The 23390-nt window shown below is 49.7% G+C and overlaps 1 protein-coding gene across 1 annotated transcript; it reads right to left on the bottom strand.

Annotated features, from left to right (window-relative positions):
- Positions 1-3223: 3223 nt before the first annotated feature.
- DHRS11 (dehydrogenase/reductase 11) lies at positions 3224-23110 on the bottom strand (the record flags this gene model as incomplete). The annotated part of the gene is made up of 7 exons (XM_079544967.1): positions 3224-3265; positions 4272-4337; positions 5252-5344; positions 5511-5640; positions 5865-5959; positions 11719-11928; positions 22979-23110. The coding sequence occupies 7 exons, from the start codon at positions 23108-23110 to the stop codon at positions 3224-3226; spliced, it is 768 nt and encodes a 255-aa protein (XP_079401093.1).
- Positions 23111-23390: the final 280 nt, after the last annotated feature.

The following is a 23390-nucleotide window of genomic DNA, read 5'->3' as shown; positions in this document are numbered from 1 at the left end:
AGTTTTAGCCAAACCCAGCAGCCTACCTGGGGATTTCAGCAAATCCCTGTGGAGCACGGCTTCATTTGAACAGGGAAGGGCGAGTCCAATCTCCACAGGTCATCCATGAGACAACTGGATGCTATTCTGCTCTAGAAAGCAATTGCATTTTTTTTCCCCATGAGGAACCAAATTCACATGTTTCTGTTTGAACTCTTCACAAAAGATAGGTTTAGCTGTGAACAGTAAAAAGGATGTTATGTTTAAACACGAACTACGATATGCAACAGAAGAACTACACTGCGCCTCTCTTTTTATTCTTTATTTCCTAGTTCACAAATTAGAAGCCTACTGAGAAATTGCACAGGTCACTCTCCTGTCTGTTTCTGAACACCTTGGGTCACATTGCCAACCTCATCCCAGCCCAGGAAGAAGGCTCGAGGTGCCACCAGGTCACACGAGGCAGACAGGCCCAGCTCCCGGTGCCAAACTCCTCTGTGGGCTGCACTTCACATGGGAAAGCAGCCAGAGGCAAGAAGTCATCCGGCAGGAAAAAATCATCCCCCAAAATCTCATTCGAAATGGAAAAACATAATAGATACCATTTCAAGGACGAGATGTTTTAAAGATGTGCATATGTTACAAACACTCATGGAGAAAAAACACTTCCAGGGCTGCAGGTCAGCCAAGTTGCATCTGCAAGGAGTGACTATCCACACTGGCCCCTTTTCAAGGCCTTACATCTGCAGAGCAGAAAGATAAGCCAGGTCCTGTCTCAGCCATTCATTTCAACAGCTGTTGAATTTCACACACAGTTACAGCCACCAATTCAGCCATTTCAACAGTGCTTCCCACAGCCTTGCCTATTTTTTTTCCTGCTAATTTCTCAACTCTTTCTTTTTTGACCCTCAGCTTCTAGTTCAGTTCTTTTTAAAAAACGGTGCACGCTGCACCTGTTGACTTAAACAAACTCTTGTGAAAGAAAAACCTATGGAAAAAACTCACAGTTTTCATATTAAGTACAGCTGAACATCGCAGTTTGGGGTTGGACCTTCCTTAGCAAAAGGCCTCTGGATTGTGCACCACAGCAGCATGGAGGCTGAAGAGCTTTTCCAGCTAGCACAGGCTTTTTCCACTGCACTGAGCATCGCTGGCTGTGTGCAGACCTGGACTGGCTGCTCCTTGCAGGACACAGTCTAACTCGGTGCTGCAGGTGAAAGTCAGCTCTGTAGCAAGAACCTACACAGAGCCACCGCCTCAGCTACGTGGAGGAGGGCAGTGCATCAGAGTAGTGCAAGACTTTGCCACAGGGCATGAATTTCACTCAGAGTAAATTGAAAGGCCAAATCCAGACACAAGGTTACATGTGCTAACTAGCAGAAACTGGTGACAGATGAGGGACAGAACACACCATGAGAGTGTATTTATAAAGATGAAAAGAACAGGGCCACATGGCCTTTGTTTTTACCATTACGAAGGAATGCTTTACCACTTTCCCCCTTACAGCCTTCCATGCTTGCTCACCTTTGGCACAAGGAATTCTATGCATCATGAGATTTAATTAATAATAATACTTCATATCAACACTCAGCACTTACGTAGCGCCTCTCATATTCAAAGTGCTTTACAGAACAGCTTGCGAGTCCTCACAACACCCCTGTGAGGTAGGTTAAGTATTATTATCCCCATTTTACAGATGGGTCAACTGAGGCAGAGAGGTAAAGCGACTTGCCCAAGGTTATACAGGGAGTTGGAATTCATGACATAGTGGTCTGGTCCTGGTCTCCCTTGTGGTGCTGTAACACAGATGAACTCCCACAGAGCTGCACTGGCATAAGCAAAACAATCCAAACCAAGTTTCTCTGGCTCTCAGTCCTCTACTCAAATCAGCTGATCATACCAGCTCCACCTGCAACAAGGTGTTCACCTGCTGAAGTACTAGAGGAAATCCAAAGTACAGCAGCAGAGACTGCAGCCTTAAGGCAACATGCACGTTAACAGGGCCAAATCAAGTTGGGCTCAATGCAGATATGTTTCTGCCACACTGTAAGAACAAATAAAACAATTCAAGTCATCTCCAGCTGTGCATGCACCAGCCAGGGGGCTAACTCCCCCCTCCCTCGAGTTAGAGGAAACCCAGAGCAAAACAGTGGGGCCACACCAGCATAGAAGCAGTAGATCCAAAGCAGACCTTTCACCTACTGCTTTGTAGCAAATGCCCCTATTAATATATTTTCATTTTGGACAGCTTCAGCATGGTTCATTTCACTCTCTCTCTCTCTCTCTCTTTCTCTCTCTGAGTTTGTATCTCTGCATATAAACAAAATTCCAATATTTCCAACTTAAGAGTGATCAGCACTTAAACAGCATCATACATCTTTCAAAGACCGATCAATACTTCCAAAAAGCATCAATGCATGCAAATATCAAACATACAGAAAACCAACAAGAGTGCTGGGTGATGATACCAAGGATAAAGGTGGTCACAAGACAGCACATTTAATTTTTATTAAAAATACCAAACAACTCACTCTTACTGTACCTATGCCACTTAGAAGATCATTCTAACCTGCAAAAAATACAGGTTCTTTTCCCAAAACTATTTACCTACTTACCTAGAAAGAAAGAAACAGCAAGCACACGTGTTTATACCTCCTCAAACTTGGCAGGCACAATTCATATGAATGCAAAGGGAGGGTTTGGGAAGGCAGGGTGAGTTTGTACATTGGCTTTAGGGCAGTGGGATATGAGAGAAGAAAATATCACATCCATTGTTACCAAAAAAGCATCAAAATGATGAGAAGAAACGTAAAAAATAAATGGATGACATCCACTAGAAATCTCAAACCCTAAGCACATGGAAGCTGGCAAACACCTTGTGCCACTTCACCTATGTCCAGACATCAAATAAGATCAAACCAACCTTGAAAAGAAAGCAAAAAGAAGAATAAGCCAGTCTGGAGACAATCTTCCACAAACCACTTCCCTGCATTATTTTCAAATACATTTTACTCTTACTCAGTTTCCAAAAGAGTAGGGGAGAAAGAGACTCACTACTATATATATATTTTTTAAAACTGGCTCCATACCAGCACCAGCTGAGAGAGAGGGAGAGAAAAATAATTCTTCAAACATGATCCTTGGTACTTGAATAAAACGTTGCTAGCCAGCTGATGAAACCCACATTGCCAGAGGGTTCCAAGTGGAGTGGATACACGGTGCTGCTCACGGTCTTCTTCATTTGCTATGATATCTGTTCCGTGGGCCTCATCTGTATATCTCCAATCTAGAAGAGACCAGCACATGATTTTGCTGCAGCACTGACATATGTTAAACCTTGCACTGTGTACTCGCATGCTGTACTGTTACCGTGGTAAGCTGCACACAAAGGAAGTTCCTGCAACTAAAAATAAGGCTGTTTAGCTGAGATACTAAAAAGAAATAAAAGTGAATGTAACTTTTTTGCCTATAGCAGAAAGGAAAAAAGAGCAAAATGCACAGAAAAGACTATGAGATGTCACTGAACTATAAAAGTTTATAATCAAGTCTTAAGCACGGTCCTGCTCAGAGGATGAAACAGAGGCACTGCTTTTACCTCTCCATATTAGCCCCCAGGATGACCTTTCATGCTCTTAAGGCAAGAAGGCCAGCTTCATTAGAGACAGGACCCCTCAGCTGCTGTGCTTCTAGACTGATATAACGTCAAAGATGGTTGCACCTTGCTCCAAAGGAGCAGAGATCATACTATGGGTTTGCTAAGCATCTCGTGATCAAAGTTTGCTTTTGCAACAGCAGCTTAGTCAACATCCTAAACTTTGACACCATTCTTCCCTCCTCCTGGTTCCCGCTCAAAGCTGGTCACTTATTTCTTGTTTCCCAGGAAAGAAGTCCCTCTGGCAGCAGAAGCACCTTGGCAGGATCCAGCCCAACACATTTGGCAACTGGCAGAACCTGAACCAGCTGTAAGACAGTCAGCAAATCTCAGATGGCACTGTCCAGAAGGGACAAGACGTGCCTGTATCCCTCCCACTCCCCCTGCTTTGCACAATCCTTCTCTGCAGTCAGAGCAATCCTGGATGGATACGTGGGTGTGGGTGGCCTGAGCAGCGTGGTCCCAAAGCTGCTATAAGGGAACTGTAAACAAATGTGATCACTACTAATCCCCAGCTCCACTAAGCACACAGCTGACATGGCAGCTGCAGTACCGATTAGAAAATATCAGGGCAGCAGTTACTTTTTCCTCCTTTAAATACCTACTTAAAGCAGAGTCCTTTAACTCAACCACAGCTTACCTGTACATGAGGTGGGGCACTGAGGACATATATGACAGCATTAGCCATATCTTCAGCTTTGAGACACTGGGAAGACAGAGAAAAGAATCTAAGACAAAGAACACTTTAAGAAAAACTAACTATAACATCACTGCCTTCATAACCATCAATAAGAAGTTTCAAGTGTCACTGGGGCATATCAAAAAAGATGGAAGCAAGCAGGAAAAAAGTAATCCATTAAAAAACTAACAAATGGTGCTGATCTGTTTGATGTGAATAATCTTTCTGCAAAATGCTTGGAGGTGCCTGCTAGAATTAAGATCCTCAAGTGCTGGGCAGAAAAACATATGGAGACAATGCCTCTCTAAAGAGCTGAGAAGACACATCTGTACGTGTGTGTCACATATATGTGACGTGTCTGTACAATCAAGGAGCTATGTGCTAAGACAAAGAGCAAACGAGCAGCTGCTCAGCAGAAAAGAGGGCACTCTGGGGATGGGTAGAAGAGCTGCAGTGGCTTACAGTGTGGCTAAGCAACTCGCCAAACTATGGGCACAGTAGCTCTGCCAGCTCAAGCATTGCCAGCCTTACAAAAAAAAATTTCCAGAGGAGCAAGAAATCCTATGACAGCTGCTTGCAATATAGCACACGCTTCTTGCCCATCTGTGTGTAGACATGTTTGCTTGTTGTATTTTCTCTGTAATAAAGAAGTCACAGCCTGCAAAATTTCAAAGCTGACTGATGATTTATTTACAGGTACATCAAAGTAAGAAAAAATACAGAGAATGAGAAACTAAACCTGAACGAGAATTTGCACAATGTTTAAAAATGAGTGCAATATCTGAGGTCTGAGTGCCAAGACTTGACTTGGAGGATGCTGACTATTCTGGAAAGCATTATGCATTCTGCAGAAATAGCTTCTTGTGCAATTCGCCAGGAGAAAGATTGTTAAACTACAATTCAAAGCCACTTCCCTCTGCTCCCATATCTCCATGTCCTACCCGAATGCTCTCATAGGTTGCAGCAGCTCTCTCAGGGTCATTATCATGAAGCTTAAAAGCAAATCCTGTTTCTACCAGTCCTGGAGATATACACTGGAAAAGAGCAGAGCACATCCTAATAGGATTTGTAATTCTCCTTCAGTAATAGAAAAAACAAACACAAACTAAAAACAACAAAAGCAAAAACTCCAGAACTCTGCCCCACAAAACTCAGCAGCCCACAAAGCCAGCAGAGAGGGAGAACCCTCCCAGTACTCACTGTAGCTCGTATATGAGTCTTTGCTTCTCTGAGTTCTTGCCTCAGCCCCTCTGTGAGTGCTGTGACTGCATACTTGGTGGCACTGTAAAAGTGCACCACAGACTGTGGCACAACGCTGTGACCATTCATGCTGAGGAGAGGGCAGAAAGGAGAGTACTGAGGAGGGGGATAGGCAGCCTTGAGAAAGAACCAACAGCATATTCGGTCTTTGTTGTATTTAGACAAGCAGAGGTTAAAAAAAAAGTTTGGAAAAATCAGCCATCATGATCCTCATACCGCTGAGCCCACCCAGAAAGGTGAAAGCTCCTCTGCTCTAATCCCACACGGCAGATCCTGCATTCCCACCCTGTGTACCTGTTAATGTTAATAATATGACCGTCATCGATGTTTCTCTCCTTCATGGACTGATAGGCCTCCCGGGTGCAGATGCTGACAGCCATCACGTTGACCTGAGGGACAAGAGAAGTGGAGACTAAGAGCAGCAGCCCAGGCCCTGCGAGCCTCCCACCGCAACCTCCTCACAGCAACGATCAGCCTGCAGCAAAGCTGCACCAATGGAGCCCTGTCCTGCACAGCTCGTACGTGAGCACAGTCGCATCCACAAGTCCCAGCGCATGGCATTTCCTATTAACACCAACAGAGGAGGGAAATGCACCTGCACAGACCTCACTGCACACACAGCCCCACAGCCCACGTTACATTGCAACTGTGCTCAGGGCTGCAATAATAAAGGGTTTGGGCAGGAGAGGCACAGAGGTCCTGTTTTGCGAGACAGACCTTGGCCTCTGCCAAAAACAAATAGACTTTATAGTTTTATGGGCAAGTGTGAGGGCTGTGCACAAGGTAAGAGAGCCCCAAACACCCCACAGTCAGCAGTCCTTCCAGGAGACAAAATTATCTCATACAGCACTGAGCACACCGGGGTTTGGAGAGCAGATAGGACGCTAGCAGTGGGTAATTAGGTCAGTCAGTTAAAGTGGAAATCCCCAGATAGTGCCTTGTCAGGGAGCCAGGCACTGCTAGGCACTGCAAACCACATGGCCAAAGAGCTTCCCATGCACAAATGAAGCCAAGGATCATCGTGTGGTTCTGAGGAGGGCCCAAGGGGGCAAGGAACTCTTGAGATGTGAAAGCCGCTGATCTGCCATGCTGCTTGCTGATATCCTCCTCCACTGGGTAAACCAAAGAAAGAAGGAAAAGGTGATGTATCCTTTAGTACACAACTCACAGCTTTCCAAGTACTTGCTCTTTGAACCATCGCTGCCCAGCACACCGTGGTTTCAGTTATACTAAAGTCACATCACCCCTGTAAGGTGCCACCTTTAGAGCACAGATTGACAATTTGCTGGCCATAAAACACACACTCAGAGTTTCCAGGAAAGTAGAGACATGGAAATTCCCCCACCTGTAATACAAGAGCACCAAGCACCCACAGGTATGTGTGAGACCAATGAGCAAGCCTGTCAGCAGCAGTGCTAACTGCTCAAGTTTATAGTACTCTATGTTCAAAACAGTGGCAAAAGGTGGAAACTATTTGCTGAAGCCCTTTAGAAAGGATGAAACCATTTCAGTGCAGGGCATGCTGGCAGAGCCCTACCTAATGGCATGTCACTTTTTAACCAAGCAAGCAGGCCAGGCAAGTTCAAAAGCACTACTGTGAACTAAATATCCAGGAAGAAGTAAATTTCTGATGAATCAGAAGTCAGGTGTAACTATAAACGGGAGAAGCAGCAGGAACAAGGTCATGCAGACAGCAAGTGACTGTCTGTCATCTCCATACAACTTAGAAACAAAAACTAGGGAGAGCTAGCTAGAGGTTGGCAACACAAAAGGACAAAAATGCAGCGACAGGAGAAGAACGTTACTTGGGACACTAGAAAGCAAAAGGCAAAAAGAGACAGATTTCAGAGTTTGATTACTGAGCAGCACACTGGACGGATGACTGGGGGACAGCTGAAGGATCTTCAGCCATTGCTTTTGTCTTGGTCATTATCTCCTGTTCATTAACAGAGAATATGCTTATGGGTTTTGGTCTTTGCACAGATAAATAGTATTCTTATCTGATCCCACGTTAACATGGAGTACCCAGGCAACACAATAAGTGAAGTAACCATCCTAATCCAAGTGCACTTTGATTGAGCACACAGTCACTGCCAGATATCTCAGCCATTGTACCTGGAACCATAGCGATAATTCCCCAGCACCAGGTTGAAGATTTACCTTAGCTGTGTAAGGAAGAAACAGAATCACAACTTTGCAGACATGTCAGCAGAAGCAGCACCTCAGCACTGGAGCAAAGCCCAGATCAAGCAGGGCACTTGAAATCTTGTGGATTTCACGGTGAAAGTCAAGGAGAATGGGAGTAAGCTGCTCCAGTCTCACACATCAACCGAGTGAAGAGCCGACATTGAGCATAATAAAATAAAAAGTAATTTTAACCCAAACTCCCTCCTCTTTGTTTTCCTCTCTGCCTCAAGAAGCACCGAGCCTCAGTGCAGTGCATTGCTGCTGCAGTCGCTGCCTGCTCCACTCCATCTCCACGGGCCACTAGAGGGTAACATCAGCCTGCCAGCAGGATGGAGCCAGGCTGCAGCACAGTGACTCACACCCAGCGATGCTGCCTCGCGTGGGCAGTTACAACATTTTGACAACTACTGGCAAAGCAAGATACTAATCAACAGCCACATGGGAAAGGCCAGAGCCCACACTGCAGGAACACAAAACAACCAGCTGGAAGGCAGCTCTTCTCCTGAAAGCACCCACAGGATTTCGGGATCCCTATCCCACTTCAAAACATAGAGCAGGCACTCAGGAACCTAAAAATACGCCTGGAAAAGGAGCAGGTTCTAATGGCTACATCAATTCTAGAAACAATAGAAAGGCTGTTTGTTGCAAATATCTGCACAAGACATTTTTCAGCATGTTTCTGTTTTAAGAACAATAAGTTCAAAGGTCTCTTGGAAAAGATGGTCAGTACATCTGCACTCTGAGTTCACGCAGCAGGTCTGCAACCACGGCATGTGTTTGCTAATGCAACAGAAACAATAAGGGCACACTGTAGTAATTAATGAGTTCCCATTGTCAGCCTGGGAGAACATAAAGGATTCAGTTTCTGGAGGTGCTGAGCACTTTGCTTCCCAGAATCAGTGTTTTTTAAGATATCAAACTGAGCATCCCAGCTCCTAAGCACACACACAAACGCAGGTTACAGAACACACATCCATGCACAGATGGTTTATAAAAGCAACAAGAACAGAGCCTCACTGGCCAGTGAATAATGCCAAGAATCAAACCCATTCACTGCCTACAGCAGTGGGAGGATGTGTGCTGCAGTCCTTTGTGCTTGGAACAGAGCAAGTGGAAAGTTCAGCTTGAATTCCTGGCTATAAAGGTCAGTAGGCAAAACGTGAAGGAGCTGCTCAGATCTCAGAGCCCCAAGTCAGTGTGTACACAGCACCGGATCGGGGACAGCCGGAGGACTTTGCTCCAGCCTAACATAAAGCACAGGCTCACAAACAAGTGGAGAGAAAAGAGGGGGAAGCTGTAAATCGAAAGATGAAGGGCTCAGAACCACGTCTGACATAAAATGCTCCCTTCTCTTGCACACACTGAATCTGCTATCTGACAGCTCAGCTGCTCAGCAGCGGTGGGAACGTGATTTTCCTAACTTGAAGCTCCTGCAGACCAAAAAGAATAAACTCCTGGAGATTATTCCCTTTAGAACAAATACCAGACAATAAGGAACTGGAACATTAAAGAAGAGGAATAAGTAAATAAGAACACGACTTCAACTGCTAGATGTATACTGAGAGAGGAGCCTGGAAAAGGGACAGCCAGCCTCAAAGCTCATAAAAAATGCATGGAAAGAAAAATCAATTTAACAAAAAGAAAAAAAATGCCTTTAATTTAAGGCCTTAATGCCTCCCAAATCAATACGTTGATGGCTGTTTAGAAACTTTCCCCATCTTGCAGCCCAGCAGCACACAGAAGCTCTCCATCCACATTTCTAAGCACGCTGCTCACTAACACCTTTCTCCAGAAACCACCTTTGGAAGAAGCCTCCCTGCTCCTGGTCAGCAGCCCGTGAAAGGTGCTGGCAGCTTTCCCCCATTCTGACCCTGAAAGCTGCAGAGCACACAGCAGAAATGGATGTGGTGAGCGCTCCCCTGGGCTGGCGTGTTGCAGCAGGGAGAGTTGTCGGTGCAAATCCATCTTCCCCTGACTCTGCTGCCACCCCAGGGGCCAGTACATGGAGCTTAGGTGTCTCAGTCTATTCCCCTAGCTAAAACAGCAAGAGCAATTTTGTCAAGCAAGTGAGTGCAGACAAAACAGTGCAGATCACCTCTGGGAATAGAACATACCCCCAGCCTAGATTCCTAACCTGCTCCAGGGATCTGAAATCTTGCCTCTCTCCTGCCACACCACCTATCATCACAAAGCAGCTCCAAAGGGCACACACACAGCAGTGCCCACAAGGAGGAGGACCCCACAGGTTCCCAAATCCCACTTCTGGCCACCACAAATAACAGCACGGAGCGTATCCTACAGGGCAATCCCCTTCCAAATCCTTGCTCCTGAAAATTAGTGGAAGATGAGAGCAAAGGAGTGCTCCCACCTGAGCTCCCGGAATGGAGCACAGAGAGAAGGCAGCAGGCAAGTGCCTCATCCCTGCACCAGCCTGCCCACTTCAGAAAGAACAAAAGGTCAGAGGAACAAAGGAAAGGGAGCATGAGTGACACAAAGCAACACACTGAAGCTTCCAGACAAGACAGAATGACAGCAACCAGGACAAGGTGCAGGCGACCCACAGGGCCTGGCTCGCAGCAAAACAACGCTGGGAAGTGCCCTGCTTTATTCCAACTCAGCCTCAGCTACACTTCACTTAATTTTCTTTAAAGATTCCATGGCAACTGGGAGCAGGGAGATGCGTCAGTGCAGTGACCCGGGCTGGGCAACCCACAAAAGCCTGGCTGGGCAGACAAAGCCAAGCAGAGCCTGCTTTGGCTGCAGTCGCAGCAGTGAGCAGAGCAGCCAACATCCTAACAAGAACTTAATTAGACACAATACAGCAGCTCTCACCCTGGCAGCAGGAGTCTGAGGCCTCTGTGTGCCTGTTCTGCTTTACACAGCCCCTGGAACTGCTAGGGATGGAAGGCCACCAGCTGCCATGGGGCAGACAGATCCAGGCTGGCTCTGCTGTCAGACACAGGGGCCCCAAGCCTGCAACTTCTAACAACTTTTCAAACAGACATCTTTTTCCTTCACTACAACAGAGCTGCTGCTGCTGCAGAGACACTGTGGTTTACTGAAAGCCTCAAGTACAAATCCTGTTCCCCATGAAGTTGATGCTTTCACGTACAAAAATACGGAGCATACAAGGGGAAACCTACCTAAAGCAGCTGCAAGGCAGCAGCACGCAAACATGCACATGTCCCACAGCTGTGCATGCCAGGTGTGTGCAGAGCAGGGCTGCCACACAGTGACAAGTCCCAAAAGAATGCAGGGAGCACCTCAGGGCAGAAACGCCCTGAGAGAAGTGCTGCCTGTGAATGGCACGAACAATTCACACTGCTTCTCTGTTTGGCAGATGAAATGGGTTTGCTGGTATTGAGCTTTAACCAGATTACAGGCAGAAAATGAAGCTTCAAAGACAAAAGCATTACAGCTTTTTAAGCCAAAAAGAATCTGCCTGTTTTAAAACCCATTGCTAAAACTAACAGGATTAGCTACAAAAGCCAGTGTTGGTATTCAATTTCCTATTCTGAGGGGGAAAAAAAAAGCCAGGCTCATCACTCTGTACAAAGACACTGATCTAAAGGAAAAACACTACTGAAGGTATTGAATATTTTCATGCTCCAGGGTGAAGGCGAGTGGCTCAGCAGTACATGATGCCTTTCTACTTCCTGCCTAGCCAGCACAAAGCCATGGCAGGGCCAGAGGGGGAGTGGTCCTCAGCTCCACACACAAAACAGATGGGCACAACGGTGCTGGTGAATGAAAGAAAATCATCTATGCAATCTAGACAAGCTGAGCATAGTTTCAATAAGTGGAAAGTCAATGTGATCCCATTAAAAAATAAAAAATAGAAATGTGACAAAATATTTTCTGGTCCCTTCATCTACTTCCGACATACGGCTGTGTTTGCAGATCCCAGGCCACTGCTCACTGTGCTCACACACAGCTCCTGCTCTCCCACTGCACTACTCACGTCTATCATCGTCCGCCAGCCCTCTGTCTTCCCTGAGAGCAGAGGCTCCGGGCGCGCCAGCCCCGCGTTGTTGATGCACACATCAACTCCCTGGTGAAGGGTCTTGATGGCAGAGAACATGGACAGGATCTCCTCTTCGTTGGAGAGATCACACTTGTATGGGATGAGGGTCCCAGGGTAGCCGGCACTCTGGCATTCAGCTGCCAATTTCTGAGGAAGAGAGAAAGGAAGAAAACATCCATCAGCCTTCTCTGTTTGGGGATAGGCCCAGGAGAGCAGAGTTGCTTGGAGGCAGAGCAGAGGTGACTGCTGCTTGGAAGTAGCACTGTGATTATGTACTTCCATGAGAGCAGAACCAAAGAACTGCAAACCAAGGCACAATGCGTGCAGCACATCCAAGCACACCACAAGCCTCACAGTGCAGTGGGAACAACAGGAGCTACAGTTTATTCCTGGAAGCTCTGAGGGCTGCAAGCTCAGCCTGATGCAGCCTCCTCCATGGCCTGTAATGCTGCAGGAGGTATGCGGTGGCCTCAGCAACAGAGCTCAGTTTATTACAAATGAATGTTTGTAGACTGTAGCTTTGCATTGGCTTTAATGTATTAACCTACTTCTTTCAAAGAAGGAACACTCTTGTGCTGCCCACCGTGCTAAGCCATACAGCTGGATGGGAGCAGGTGCTGGCAAACCACCAGTAAATGCTGCTGTGGGACCGGGCTGATGTGCTGCAGGGCTGTCGCACCGCCGAGGGGATGAAGGACACAGCAACCACATGCCTTGCAATTCCTCATCAGCCATTACCGACAGTCATCCCAAGCCTCCAGATCTCAGATATAAAGCAAACGAAAGGCTGAGCGCCGCTGACAGCCCCATGCTAACGACGCAGCCAAACCTCCGCACGATGCCTCTTTCCCCTGACGCTAACGAGAAGCAGCATCTCAGCTCTGATGTGTCACAGCAGAGACGGTGACAGCTTCCAGCACGGCGGGGCCACGTGATGTCTGGGATCCACAGAGATGGACTCCGGCTACAAACGTCCACCGCGTCACTCAAACTGCACCGCCTGCAGCACTGTCCCCAATGTGACATCTCAGCGGGTGCAATGCAGCTCTGCTGCTGGAGGTGGCTGTGCGGGTCCCCCCTGCCTGCGAGGTGCCTGCAACCACCTGAGCGAGGCTCGGCCCAGGCCTGTGTGCTGCAAGGTGCAGGGCCAGAGCGATACCCAGATCCCAAAAGAAACATCAGACAAAGGGAATAATAACATAGAACGTGAGGGAAACTGGAAGGGGAGAAAAATCAGATTGGGCATTGGCTCACTCTGAGGCAGGATGGCAAGTTGGTCACCGTGTCCAAAAAGGGGGGAAAATCCATCTGCAGCTTGTGAGCTGACTCCCAGCATTGAGCCCTGAAATGTTCTCTTGACCCCAGCCCTTCCAGAGGCTCTTTTTGGTGATCAGTTCCTCAAAGAAAAGTTTTACCCACGCCACCCTCCCTCTCAGCACCCAGAACACATGGCCTCAGAGCAATGAAGGCACAAAGAGCTCTGCTTGGTAAATGATTTTCAACCTTTCTCAATCCCTAAGACCGAGGCAGAGGTGATGCAAGCTCCTGACTGCAAGTTTAAGCCCCCTCTGGTTTGCCATGCTCGGCGTTCAGCAGCAGATTGCAGGTCTCCACAGATCTCAGGCCACAAGCTGAAATCATCCTAAGCCTAAAGATCTGCTCCTGCAGCCACTGCCCTTCTGGTACAGCTCAGCGGAGGCACTGCAGCAGCGCAGGAATTATTATTGCTGTCACAGCATCAAGCCAGGAGAGGACAGGCACAACGAGTTCCGCCGGAGATCGATGCATCCCAACAGCATCTTGCTCTCAGGAGAGCCCCACTGCGGCTGAGCTCAGCAATATTTCTGCCCAGCGGAGAACAAAGGTGCCCCCAGCACCGAACCAACCCCGCACCCTCTCAGGGCTGGTTTCACCTTGCCGTATGTGCAATCTTGTTGGCTATGTGCTGGTCATGTCTGAAAAATATATGTCTTTTTAAAAGTGCACCCTTTAGAAAACAGTTTGGGAAAAATCCGCAAGAGTGACATTTAGGAAATTATAAGCAGAATGAGGGGCTGCAGGAGGATGCTGAAGGTACAGCAGGGATAAGGCCTTGCTCCTGCAAACTTAAAGATGGGAAAAACTGGGCAAGGCTGCCCTCCCTCTCATCCTTCATAACCTTCAGGTGAGACAGAGAGCAGCCAAACCCAGCCCTGCTGCACCCACCCCTCCCCTTAAGTCACAGCAATGATTTTAAAAGATAAATACAAGCACGGGGAATCCAAGTGAACCCCCCGGGAGAGGACTTGTGCCAGGGGAGCTGACTGGAAGGAGACAGAGCCCAGGGACGCAGACGGGGAAGGCCAGACAAGCTCATCTGCGGCCCAGAGGGAGCTGCCATGTTCAATATCTCAGTTTCCATGTTCTGCTGTCACTTTCTGCTACTCGGTGCAGCTCTCAGAACAACTCCTGGATGGAGGCAGGAGGGGCCCATACACCACATGCCATAGCACAGAGGCATGCAAAGGAGCTGCTAGCCGTCCTGCACACCTCTCCTCAGCCCAGGGCTCAGATACACCACCAGAAAGCTCTGCCTCACTCGCAGCGAGGCTCCCCTGCCACCACCAACTGCAGAAAGCTGCCCACAAACAGCTCCCCAGATCCTGCTTTTCCTGCCTGGTTTCTCACCGCCTCAAATGGGAATCAGCACGGATCCTTTCATCTCTCAGGCTGCACTCATGCTAACAAATTCCCTTTGAAAACGAAGCGCTGAGCAGCGCTGACACCAGGCTGAGCTGAACGTGCAGCACACGTCTCCAGATAAAGCCATCACAGGCTCTTCAAAGGAACATCAACCACAGCTCGGTTCGCAGACACACGTAAAGGCAGTCTCTTAATTAGGAAGCCTGCAGATTTATTTTTTTTCCAGAGCAATAGTTAAGCCCCTCAATGAATGCTCATTCCACTTAAAGAAAAGCCACATGCGCAGAGAAGAAATAAAAGCTGCTTTCCTAGATTTCAGAAGCAACTTGAAAGCGAGTGTGTATCACAGCACCAACCCAGCCCAGAGCCAGCACCTCCATCAGCTCTGCACCACACCACTTCCACCTGCTTGGAGATGGGTCTGCTGGCACTGCTCAGCCCAAAATGAGACAACAAAGGAATAATAATTACAGCCTAGGTTACAACGTTGAACTGAGAGTCACTCATCACACTGATGCAAGCCCCCTAATTCTGGTGTGCATGCAGCTCCAGGCCGTGTTCGTGGAGTTTCAAGCTAGCTGGGGAAGATCAGCTCTCTGCTCTGGGCATCTAAATTGCTGGTGAGAAACAGTGAGCCAAAATGGCAGCATGCACACGAGATGCACAGACCACAGTGCACCTCCTGCTCACAGCCCAATTTCTCCATCTCACTGTGATTTATCTCAATCCTCAGCAACGCTGAACGAAGGAATGAGCAAATGAAAAAGGCACCCAACACCTACACACAGGTGGGACAGGAAAGAATCCCTGGTCGTGATGTTTACCATGCATTATTTAGCTGTCTACTAAAAGGCTGAAAGGATGCCTCACACCTAATGGATGATTTCCAAACATCAGGGCTCGGTTTGTTCTTCCAAGAGTGAACACTCTTTGTGCACAAGACATTTACAGAGGGCACAGCACCATGCATTTACATTCAGTCCTGGTGACATGGTTCTACAAAACTAATTGATATAAACATTTCAGGGGACTCTTTAGGGGAGGCAAAAAAGAAAAGCGTCACGTTGGGCTTTATTTGGCAAACCATCCTATTAACTTCAGACACATTTAGTTCAGAGAGATTAAAACCAGCAGAAACCATTAGGTAATTTTTAATCTGACCTGCCATTCATCACAGGTACTTGCATCCTACTGATTTAGGCTATCCTTAAATACGGAGCTGTACCAAGAAACCAAGTGGAAAGAAACTGAAGTCACCCCAATTACATTCGCTATCTAAAGGAAATGAAGGAGAAAAAAACCTAATGAACAGCACCACAGATGTAAAAGAAAACTGGGGGCTTAAAAATCCTTTCACTTTACTGATTGGCAAGTTTGAAGCTTCTTTTAATTAAGTTTTAATACCAGTGCAACAGCGTATAGCACATAAAGCTGGGGTTTATTCCAGCCATTTCCATGGCGAGTTCAGTGACCAAAGGCAAGACTCAGAGCTCAGATTCCTTTTCTGCAAAAGGGAGATAATCGCACTGAGCCCCTCCCAGGAGCAGCCGGGGAGCTGGGGCTTTTTGCCTGTATATGATCAGCACCTCAGATTTTTTCCAGCTCTCTTTGTATGGCATCAGGTCCCCAGACAAGGCCTCCACAGGAGTCTCAAAGGACTGCGTAAATGAATAAAATGGTGAAGCGATTCTGCTTACCTCTCCTGAGCTTTAGACCAATGCTTTTTACTTATTGTTTGCAAATTGCTGCTCCTTGGCTCAGATCCTCTTCTGTTCCAAAACGAGGCAGAATGGTAGGAATAAGAAAGCATGGAAAATAGGGTTCAAATGGAAAAGCAAACATGCAGTGCTCAGCTGGGGGCACCAGCAGGAAAACCTACGAAGGAGGAAGCATTAGCACTGATTTCAGACTGTTTGCATGAAGTGCATCTGAAGCACAGACTGTTTAACCAGGGAGGCTGAATTATTTTTATGCTGCTCCAGAAACTCTCAGCACTGTCAAAGGAAAGAAAAAGCTCAAAACCTGGAGAAAATTGAGGTCCCTCTATTTTTTTTTATCCTTCAGCACTCTAAATGTACTTATTTTACAGACCTTGCAAAGACACAAAGGTGGCACACAAAATCAGCACGTTCCATAAATAATCCCAAGAAAACAGATCCCACTTCATACAAGAGAAGGGAATACAAGCCTGGAAAATTTCTTGGACATCTCTGATGCTTCCCTGCTCCCAGCAGTGAGAAACAACGCAGATGGGCACCCAGGGTGCAGCGTGCCCTCCATCAGCACCAAGTGACACCTCGGCATCTCATGCTGGATGCTACCCAGGTTCTGCAGCTGGATCCTGTAGCAACACCTACCTTTGGACCACACAACAAACCCGTCCCACGAACACTGACTCCTGTCCACAGCTGGGATGTGGCCCAGGAGCCATTCAGCTGGCTTCAGCTCAGGAATCTCAGCCAGGCTCCCGGGTAAAGAAGCGTCTGGTTGTGCAGTCATGTCTTCTTCATGCTATTAGCAGTCCCCAGAGGGCTGAGGAGCTGAGCTGCTCTTTCCGAGCCCTCTCTGCTCCCTGTACTTTTCAGCAGTTCAGCATTCAAGACATTTTTTTCTAGCTCACTTAATTTTAAATTTCTAGTGGTGCACACACAAGCCAAATCACTGTATTTCCATCACCCTGGAAGCTCCTGCTACCTAAAGGCATCCCAACAATTGCTCTTTACATCAAGGGTGAAGGCACTTTTTTTTGGTGCTTGCTCAGATCGCATTGCTGCAGACGGGAGCAGAGGAGAAGGAGAAGCACTGCCGCTACTATGACAGCTCATTAGAGCAATATTCCTTGCTTATTCTGAGCTATGACTATCCTAAAACAAGCATGGTGGGCGCCTGCCCACTTCTCAGCTCCGAAGCACACACAGCAGGTTCCCATGCAGCCAGGCACGTGGATGTTTTCCTCCCTCAGCGCTCCCACGCCCTTGCAAAGGCTGCAGCTGCTGTCCCACAGCCACTCCGGCCCTCAGCAGCCCTCGCAGGGGGGCTCAGGAGGAGGCTGTGCCTCCCTGCATGCAGTGACAGCTCATGCATCTTGCTGCACCGCCGCCCGCTCCAGCGCACATTGCCAAGGCAACCTGAGCACACATCGCCGCACCCAGCAGATAACAGCACACATCTCTGTGCTACATGCTTTGTAACCAAATGCATCGCCGCGTTTGTGCAGGAGATGCTGGAGCACCCACAAGGGCAGCAGGTGTCTGTCCACATCTCTGCCACGAGCTCTCCTGGGGCCTTTCTGCTCTCAGCCTTGCTGTTCACACCTGTGGGACACTGAAGCAGCCCTGGACACCCCACAGCGCACTCTAAGCTCCTCACACAAGGAACCAGGCTAGGAAAACCTGAGCACACCTCGTCCTTCGGAGGGAAAGCAGCCAAGGAACTCCCCAGAGCCTGACCAAAACTCACCCCTTGCTACCACAAAGCAGCAGCACATCCCTGCTGCAGGAGCCTACAGCCAGCCTCTCACTTCCAGTACTCCACGGCCCAATTTATTCTTCAGTTTCCAGCCAGGCAGCACTGGGTGTTTGCCCACACAGCGCTGTGCAGGCCGGGCAGGAGCTGCGCTCCCCACGCCTTTATCTGTCTCATCAGCTTCTGCTCTGCACCTGTGTAATCCTGAGCGAATCCTCTTCAGAAAAGAAAGATTAGCACATGCTTGCGCTGCAGCAGGCCTTCCCTCCCAGGCTCTCCGATATCCCCCAGCAGTAAAACTCAGGCGCAAGCCCTGAATTGCAGCGTGCTCAGGATTTACAGCCCAGAGATGAAGGCTCAGGCACACTGCAGCACGAGCATTGGGACAGCGTGGCTGTGGGTGCCACACATTGCGACCGAGAGCCTGCAGGGCCGCCAGCACGATGCCAGGCAGCGGGCACAGCGGGATCAGCACGGGCACATCCGCGCCGCTGCTAATCCTGAGCTAAGCCACCAGCCCCAGCAGGGCTGCACTGATTCGCGTGAGCGCAGCAGAGAGCAAAGTCTGGCGAGCAGAGCCACAGCACAGGTCCTGTGCTTCCAACTGCCACTCTCATCCCCATTTCACGCCATGCAACAAGATTGAGCTTTAAATCCATAGAGGAACGACCGGGATGAGCGACAGACAGCATCGGGAAATGAGCAGCAGCTCTCCTCGTAGGGATGCTGGCAGGAGCTGGGGTTAAATCCTCAGTGCCCTTTTACCTCTACAGAGCTTTGCCTGTTAACAAACCCCAGCAGACAGAACACACAATGAGATAGTTCCAAATCACATGAAGGGGGAGGGAGGATGAATGGAAGCAGTTTTAAAGCAACCCTTCCCCCCCACACCTCACAGATGGGGAAAGCCATCAGACAGCTGAGCACTCATTCCTGCTGCACAGAGCGGCGCTTATGGGATCTCTCATTTTATCAGGAAAGGATCTGGTCAGGGATGAGCGGCAGTGACAGCACCTGTGAGGCACGGTGGCCACTACCCTTCCAGAGGCTAAGGACATTCTGAAGGTCATTCATTCACAAGCAGAATCTGCCTTAGGATTATCCTGCTGAGACCTGCAACCGCTGCCTTAAAAATAACTGAGGGTCCCCTCGCAGACCAGCAGCTCGGCCAGGCTGTGCCCTAGGGATGGACGGGACATGCACAGCTCAGATGGGACATGCAAGGCCACAGCACAGGGCCTGCTGGAACCAGGCAACCTCCTGCCTTGGGACTCACACACAACGCAGTGACATTCCACACTCACCTGCTATGAAACAACTCGGCTTTCACATCAATTGCCCGAAAGCACCACAAGGCCAAGAGCACCCCTCACAGCCTGGGCCAGAGCCCAGCTGCCGTGCAATGGCTGCAGGGGACATGTACAGCATCTGTCCCTTTCCCCTCCCACATAGACACAGCGAAGGGAGCCCTCGCCTCCTCAGGGGCCAGGCTGCTCCAGCCTGCAAGCAACAGCTCAGCTTATCAAAGGCTATTTCTTGAGCAAGATCTAACCTTGAGGATGCAGTCCCCGGTTATAAATGTTACCTTTGATCAATAACTGTCACAAATGCATTAGAATCAGTCAGTTAAACCTTGTAATTTAAGCAACATTTATAGCTTCCTGCACAGCTCTATCATCTCCTTGATGACAACAGCCACACGATATCCATCTCTAAATCTCTCTGGTGCTCTCCAAAGCAGTGGCAGCCCCACAGCACACAGGGCTCGCTCCCTGCTGGCACAGCTTGTCCCATTGCAACTCATACCTCCCTGTGCACCCAAAGCACCAGGGTACATCCAGGGCTGCTCTCAGGCCACGGGATGTGCGATGGAGGCGCTACCAGTGATGCGCTGCCTTTGGTCCATGGGATGCTGCAGCTCACACTGCAGCCCCAGCTGGTGGGTGACAGCACAGCCACCATGGATGGGGAGCAGCTTCACGTGCAAAAAGCTCTGGGCTAATTCATGGAGCATTTAAGCTCACTTCTGACTTGAAATACACAAAGAAGAGTAGAGAGCACTCCATAAGCCCACATGCCAAGAAGTCTGCGGCAGTTGCTAACAACTCCAGGCTTTGCACTTTGAGCAAGCTTTCAACCCAAATTATCTCCCGGTGTGCAGGAATGAAGTAAAATCATTTTAATTGTCTTTTGCTCCTCAAAGTCTGGCCGCAGCCCAAGAGCCACCGCTGCTGGCCCACACACACTGAGCTGCAGAGCGGCACAATGGGTCAAACAAAGGGCTGCTGTGGGGAACCGGCCGGGCTGAGGGCTGCACAGGGGTCAGCACTGCAGCTCAAACACACAGCCACACAGAGGAAGTGAACTGTCACCATGCCTGCACAGATAATGGGGTGTATGGAGAGAAAAATAAATCAAACCCAGTTTGGAAAGAAGAGGCAACGCCACAGCACGCCGCTGGGTTCCATCTGAGCTTCTCTGTATGGCACAGAACAAGGCTGCTGCAGTGCCCGTGAGCCAGTAACAATTCAGAATTCAAATAAGGAGCACTGGAGTCATGACACAGGCTTAATACCAGAACCACAGCTTTGCAATTCACTCGTTATCTTGCCTCGAGCCCTTATCTGATTTTCCAAGAGATTAAGAAATCTTGACATAGCATTTATTGCCCATGTTAAACTCCCCATGAGACTGCATACTCTTTCAGACGTTTACAACAGGCTGTAAAGCCACCATGTAGAGTGGTTCCTGCAACTTCTCCTTGAAATGGATGACTCCAGTGCACAGCATTAAAAAAAAACAACTTATGTTCATTACTACAAAGTGAGCACCATATCCCTGTTTTTCAATCGCATCATTTGCACTCCTCCCATCTCAAGATGTCTTGGTTTATTTTTCTGGGTGCACTCTTCCAAACATCACTAATTACTGCAGTATTTAGTGGACTATTCAATCTTAAGAGAGCAAAAAGTTCTGTCCTGTAGCACCTACCACCAAGGTGCTCCAGCCCTCCTTGTGCCCACACCTCACAGCACCAAGCTCTCAGCTCCCCAACACCACCCTCATCCTCCCATTGCCCTGCAGCCCCTCACCACTCTATCTCGCTCTTTGTGGCCAAAACCCTCCTAGAAGCAGCACATCCTCCTCATCCCACCACGGCTCCTGCCAGGACGCCTTCCTAGAACGTGACCAGAAACAACAGCCTAGAAAACAGCAGCCAGAGTTAACAGATGAGTGTATTTCATGGTTACACGATAACTAATTGAGGGAAAAGAACAATGCTCTCGTTTCCATCCTACTGCTCTGCGTGCCCGAAGCCCATCCACAGGCAGCAGCCTCACGGGTCAGGCTCCTCCACATCGCCCACGCTCTCCGAGATTATTCATACAAATACATCCAAAGTCTCAACTGTAGGCTCAAATCTGAGGCCTGAACATCTCTAAAGAGAAAAAATAAGCCGAAGCTCCTGGAGAAAAGCTTGGTTATCACACACAGATCTCCCAAAGGTGCAGCAAGAAGCCCGACCTGCAGCAGGATGAGGGACAGAGCCGTCCTGCTGTGACCTTGGGCCAGCCTGAACTCCAGTCCCATCCAGCAAGCAGCACCTCTGGCATTTTCTTCCTCTTTAAGGACACACACTGCACATAAATAAAACCAGAATAGCAACAGAGCAAAACACAGCCCAGACACCTACCAAAACAAATGGCTGCAAACACGAGTCAGTCCTGAGAGCCTGGGAGAAAGAACCAACCAGGGCCAGCCACGAGCCTCACTGTTTAACTCAAGCACTTGACAGATGACAGCAGCAAGAGGTGAGCACTCAGTGCTGCTCAGCACAGCCATGTACTGAAACAACCCAGAGAGATCATCCATCACGTGGCTGAGTCGTGTGCAGCACCGAACCGCTGGGAGATCCCAAGGAACGCCATCCCAGGGAGCAGCTCAGGAGGTTCTGTTGGTACCTTTTATCCTCCTTGCAAGCGGCGTGCATCCTTCTGACTGATGAAGAATAGAAGTTCTGTTTCTTCAGCACATTACTGTTTTAGTCTCACTGGAAGCTTTGTTTCTCAGGGTCTTTTGGCAATTCATTCACAGTGTGGTCAGCTGTGCAGAGCAGCACCATCCCAATGGGTCAGGGCAGCAGAAGCGCTGTGCGCACAGCGCAGCCCCGCACGGCCGCCACAGCTCTGCACTGCCTGCAGCTTTCCTCCCCGCAGAGCTGTGCGAGCCCTCCCACGGCCCCATCGGACCCTGAGTTGTCAGATCTCTGTTTCCCATGCAACGCAAGCAAGCAAAAAAGAAAAGAAACAGCCACAAAGAAAAAAAAAAAAAAAAAGAAAAAAAAAAAAAAGAAATCAGCACTTCCTTAAACCCCATAGGGCGGCACGGATTCATTTGCTTCCCAGCACGCTTCCACACCCCCTGGATGCACCAACACGGGATGCAGCCTCCCTGCCCCAACAGCGCGGCTCCGAGCAGCAATGAGCGCGCTCAGCTCCGCCTTCCTCTGAACAGCAGCTGCGGTTTTGCTCTCGCAGCCGCACAGCGATGCCCACAAGTGCCCCGAATCGCGGCCGGGCACCCGAGGTCTCCCTCACCCCTACGGCAACACGTGAGCTCTGCGAGTCGGCTCTCGGGATGCTCGTCGGAGGAGTAAAGAACACGTTAAGGACCGAAGTCTTTTCTAACGTTAACGAAGCGCGTGAAACCCTCCGAGCGCCGCTTCGCGTGTCCTTGAACGCTGCCCAGCCCGGCCCGCTCCCCGCAGGCTGAGGCGGCCCGGACAGATGTGGCTCAGGGAACGGAGCCGGCTCCGCTGCTCGGGCCGCTCCTACGGCACCGCGACGGGAGCCCGCAGCGCCCGGCGAGGCACCGCTCCGAGGGCGCTCCGCCCGCCGCCCCCGTCCGGTCCCGCCTGGAAAGGCCTCGCGGTGAGGCACGGCCGGGGCGCGCGCCCCGATCCCCCCCCCTCCACGGGGCCCAAGGAAGCTCCGCTATCAGACCCGCCGCGCCCCTCCCGCAGCCGAACCCCCCGGCCCCGCCCCGCTACCTCGATCTTGTCCACGCTGCGGGCGCACCCCACCACCTTCATGCCGTGCTGCACCAGCGCCCGCGCCACGGCCGCGCCGATGCCCACCGAGGCGCCGGTGACCAACGCCACGCGCCCGGTCCACCGCTCCATGGCCGCGCCGCCGCCGCCGCCGCCGCCGCCGCGCACAATGCGCCGCCCGCCGCGCGCCACGCCCCCGCGCCGTGACCACGCGCCCCCCCTTTGACCACGCCCCCTCCCTTTGGCCACGCCCCTCCCCGCGCGCTGCACGCACCGAGTTCGTCCGGGCTCAGCCGCAGCCGCTCCGCGGTGCGTCGAGGCGTGCAGTGCGGAGCCTTGGGAACTGCCGAAAAGCAAAGCAAAGGAAAAGCAAGCGATGCAGGCGTTACAAAGAAGTCTAAAGATCCCCGAA

The sequence above is a fragment of the Tetrao urogallus genome, assembly GCF_951394365.1.
Source record: "Tetrao urogallus genome assembly, chromosome: 20".
Classification (NCBI taxonomy): Eukaryota; Metazoa; Chordata; class Aves; order Galliformes; family Phasianidae; genus Tetrao; species Tetrao urogallus.
This window is presented reverse-complemented; position numbering and strand designations above follow the sequence as displayed.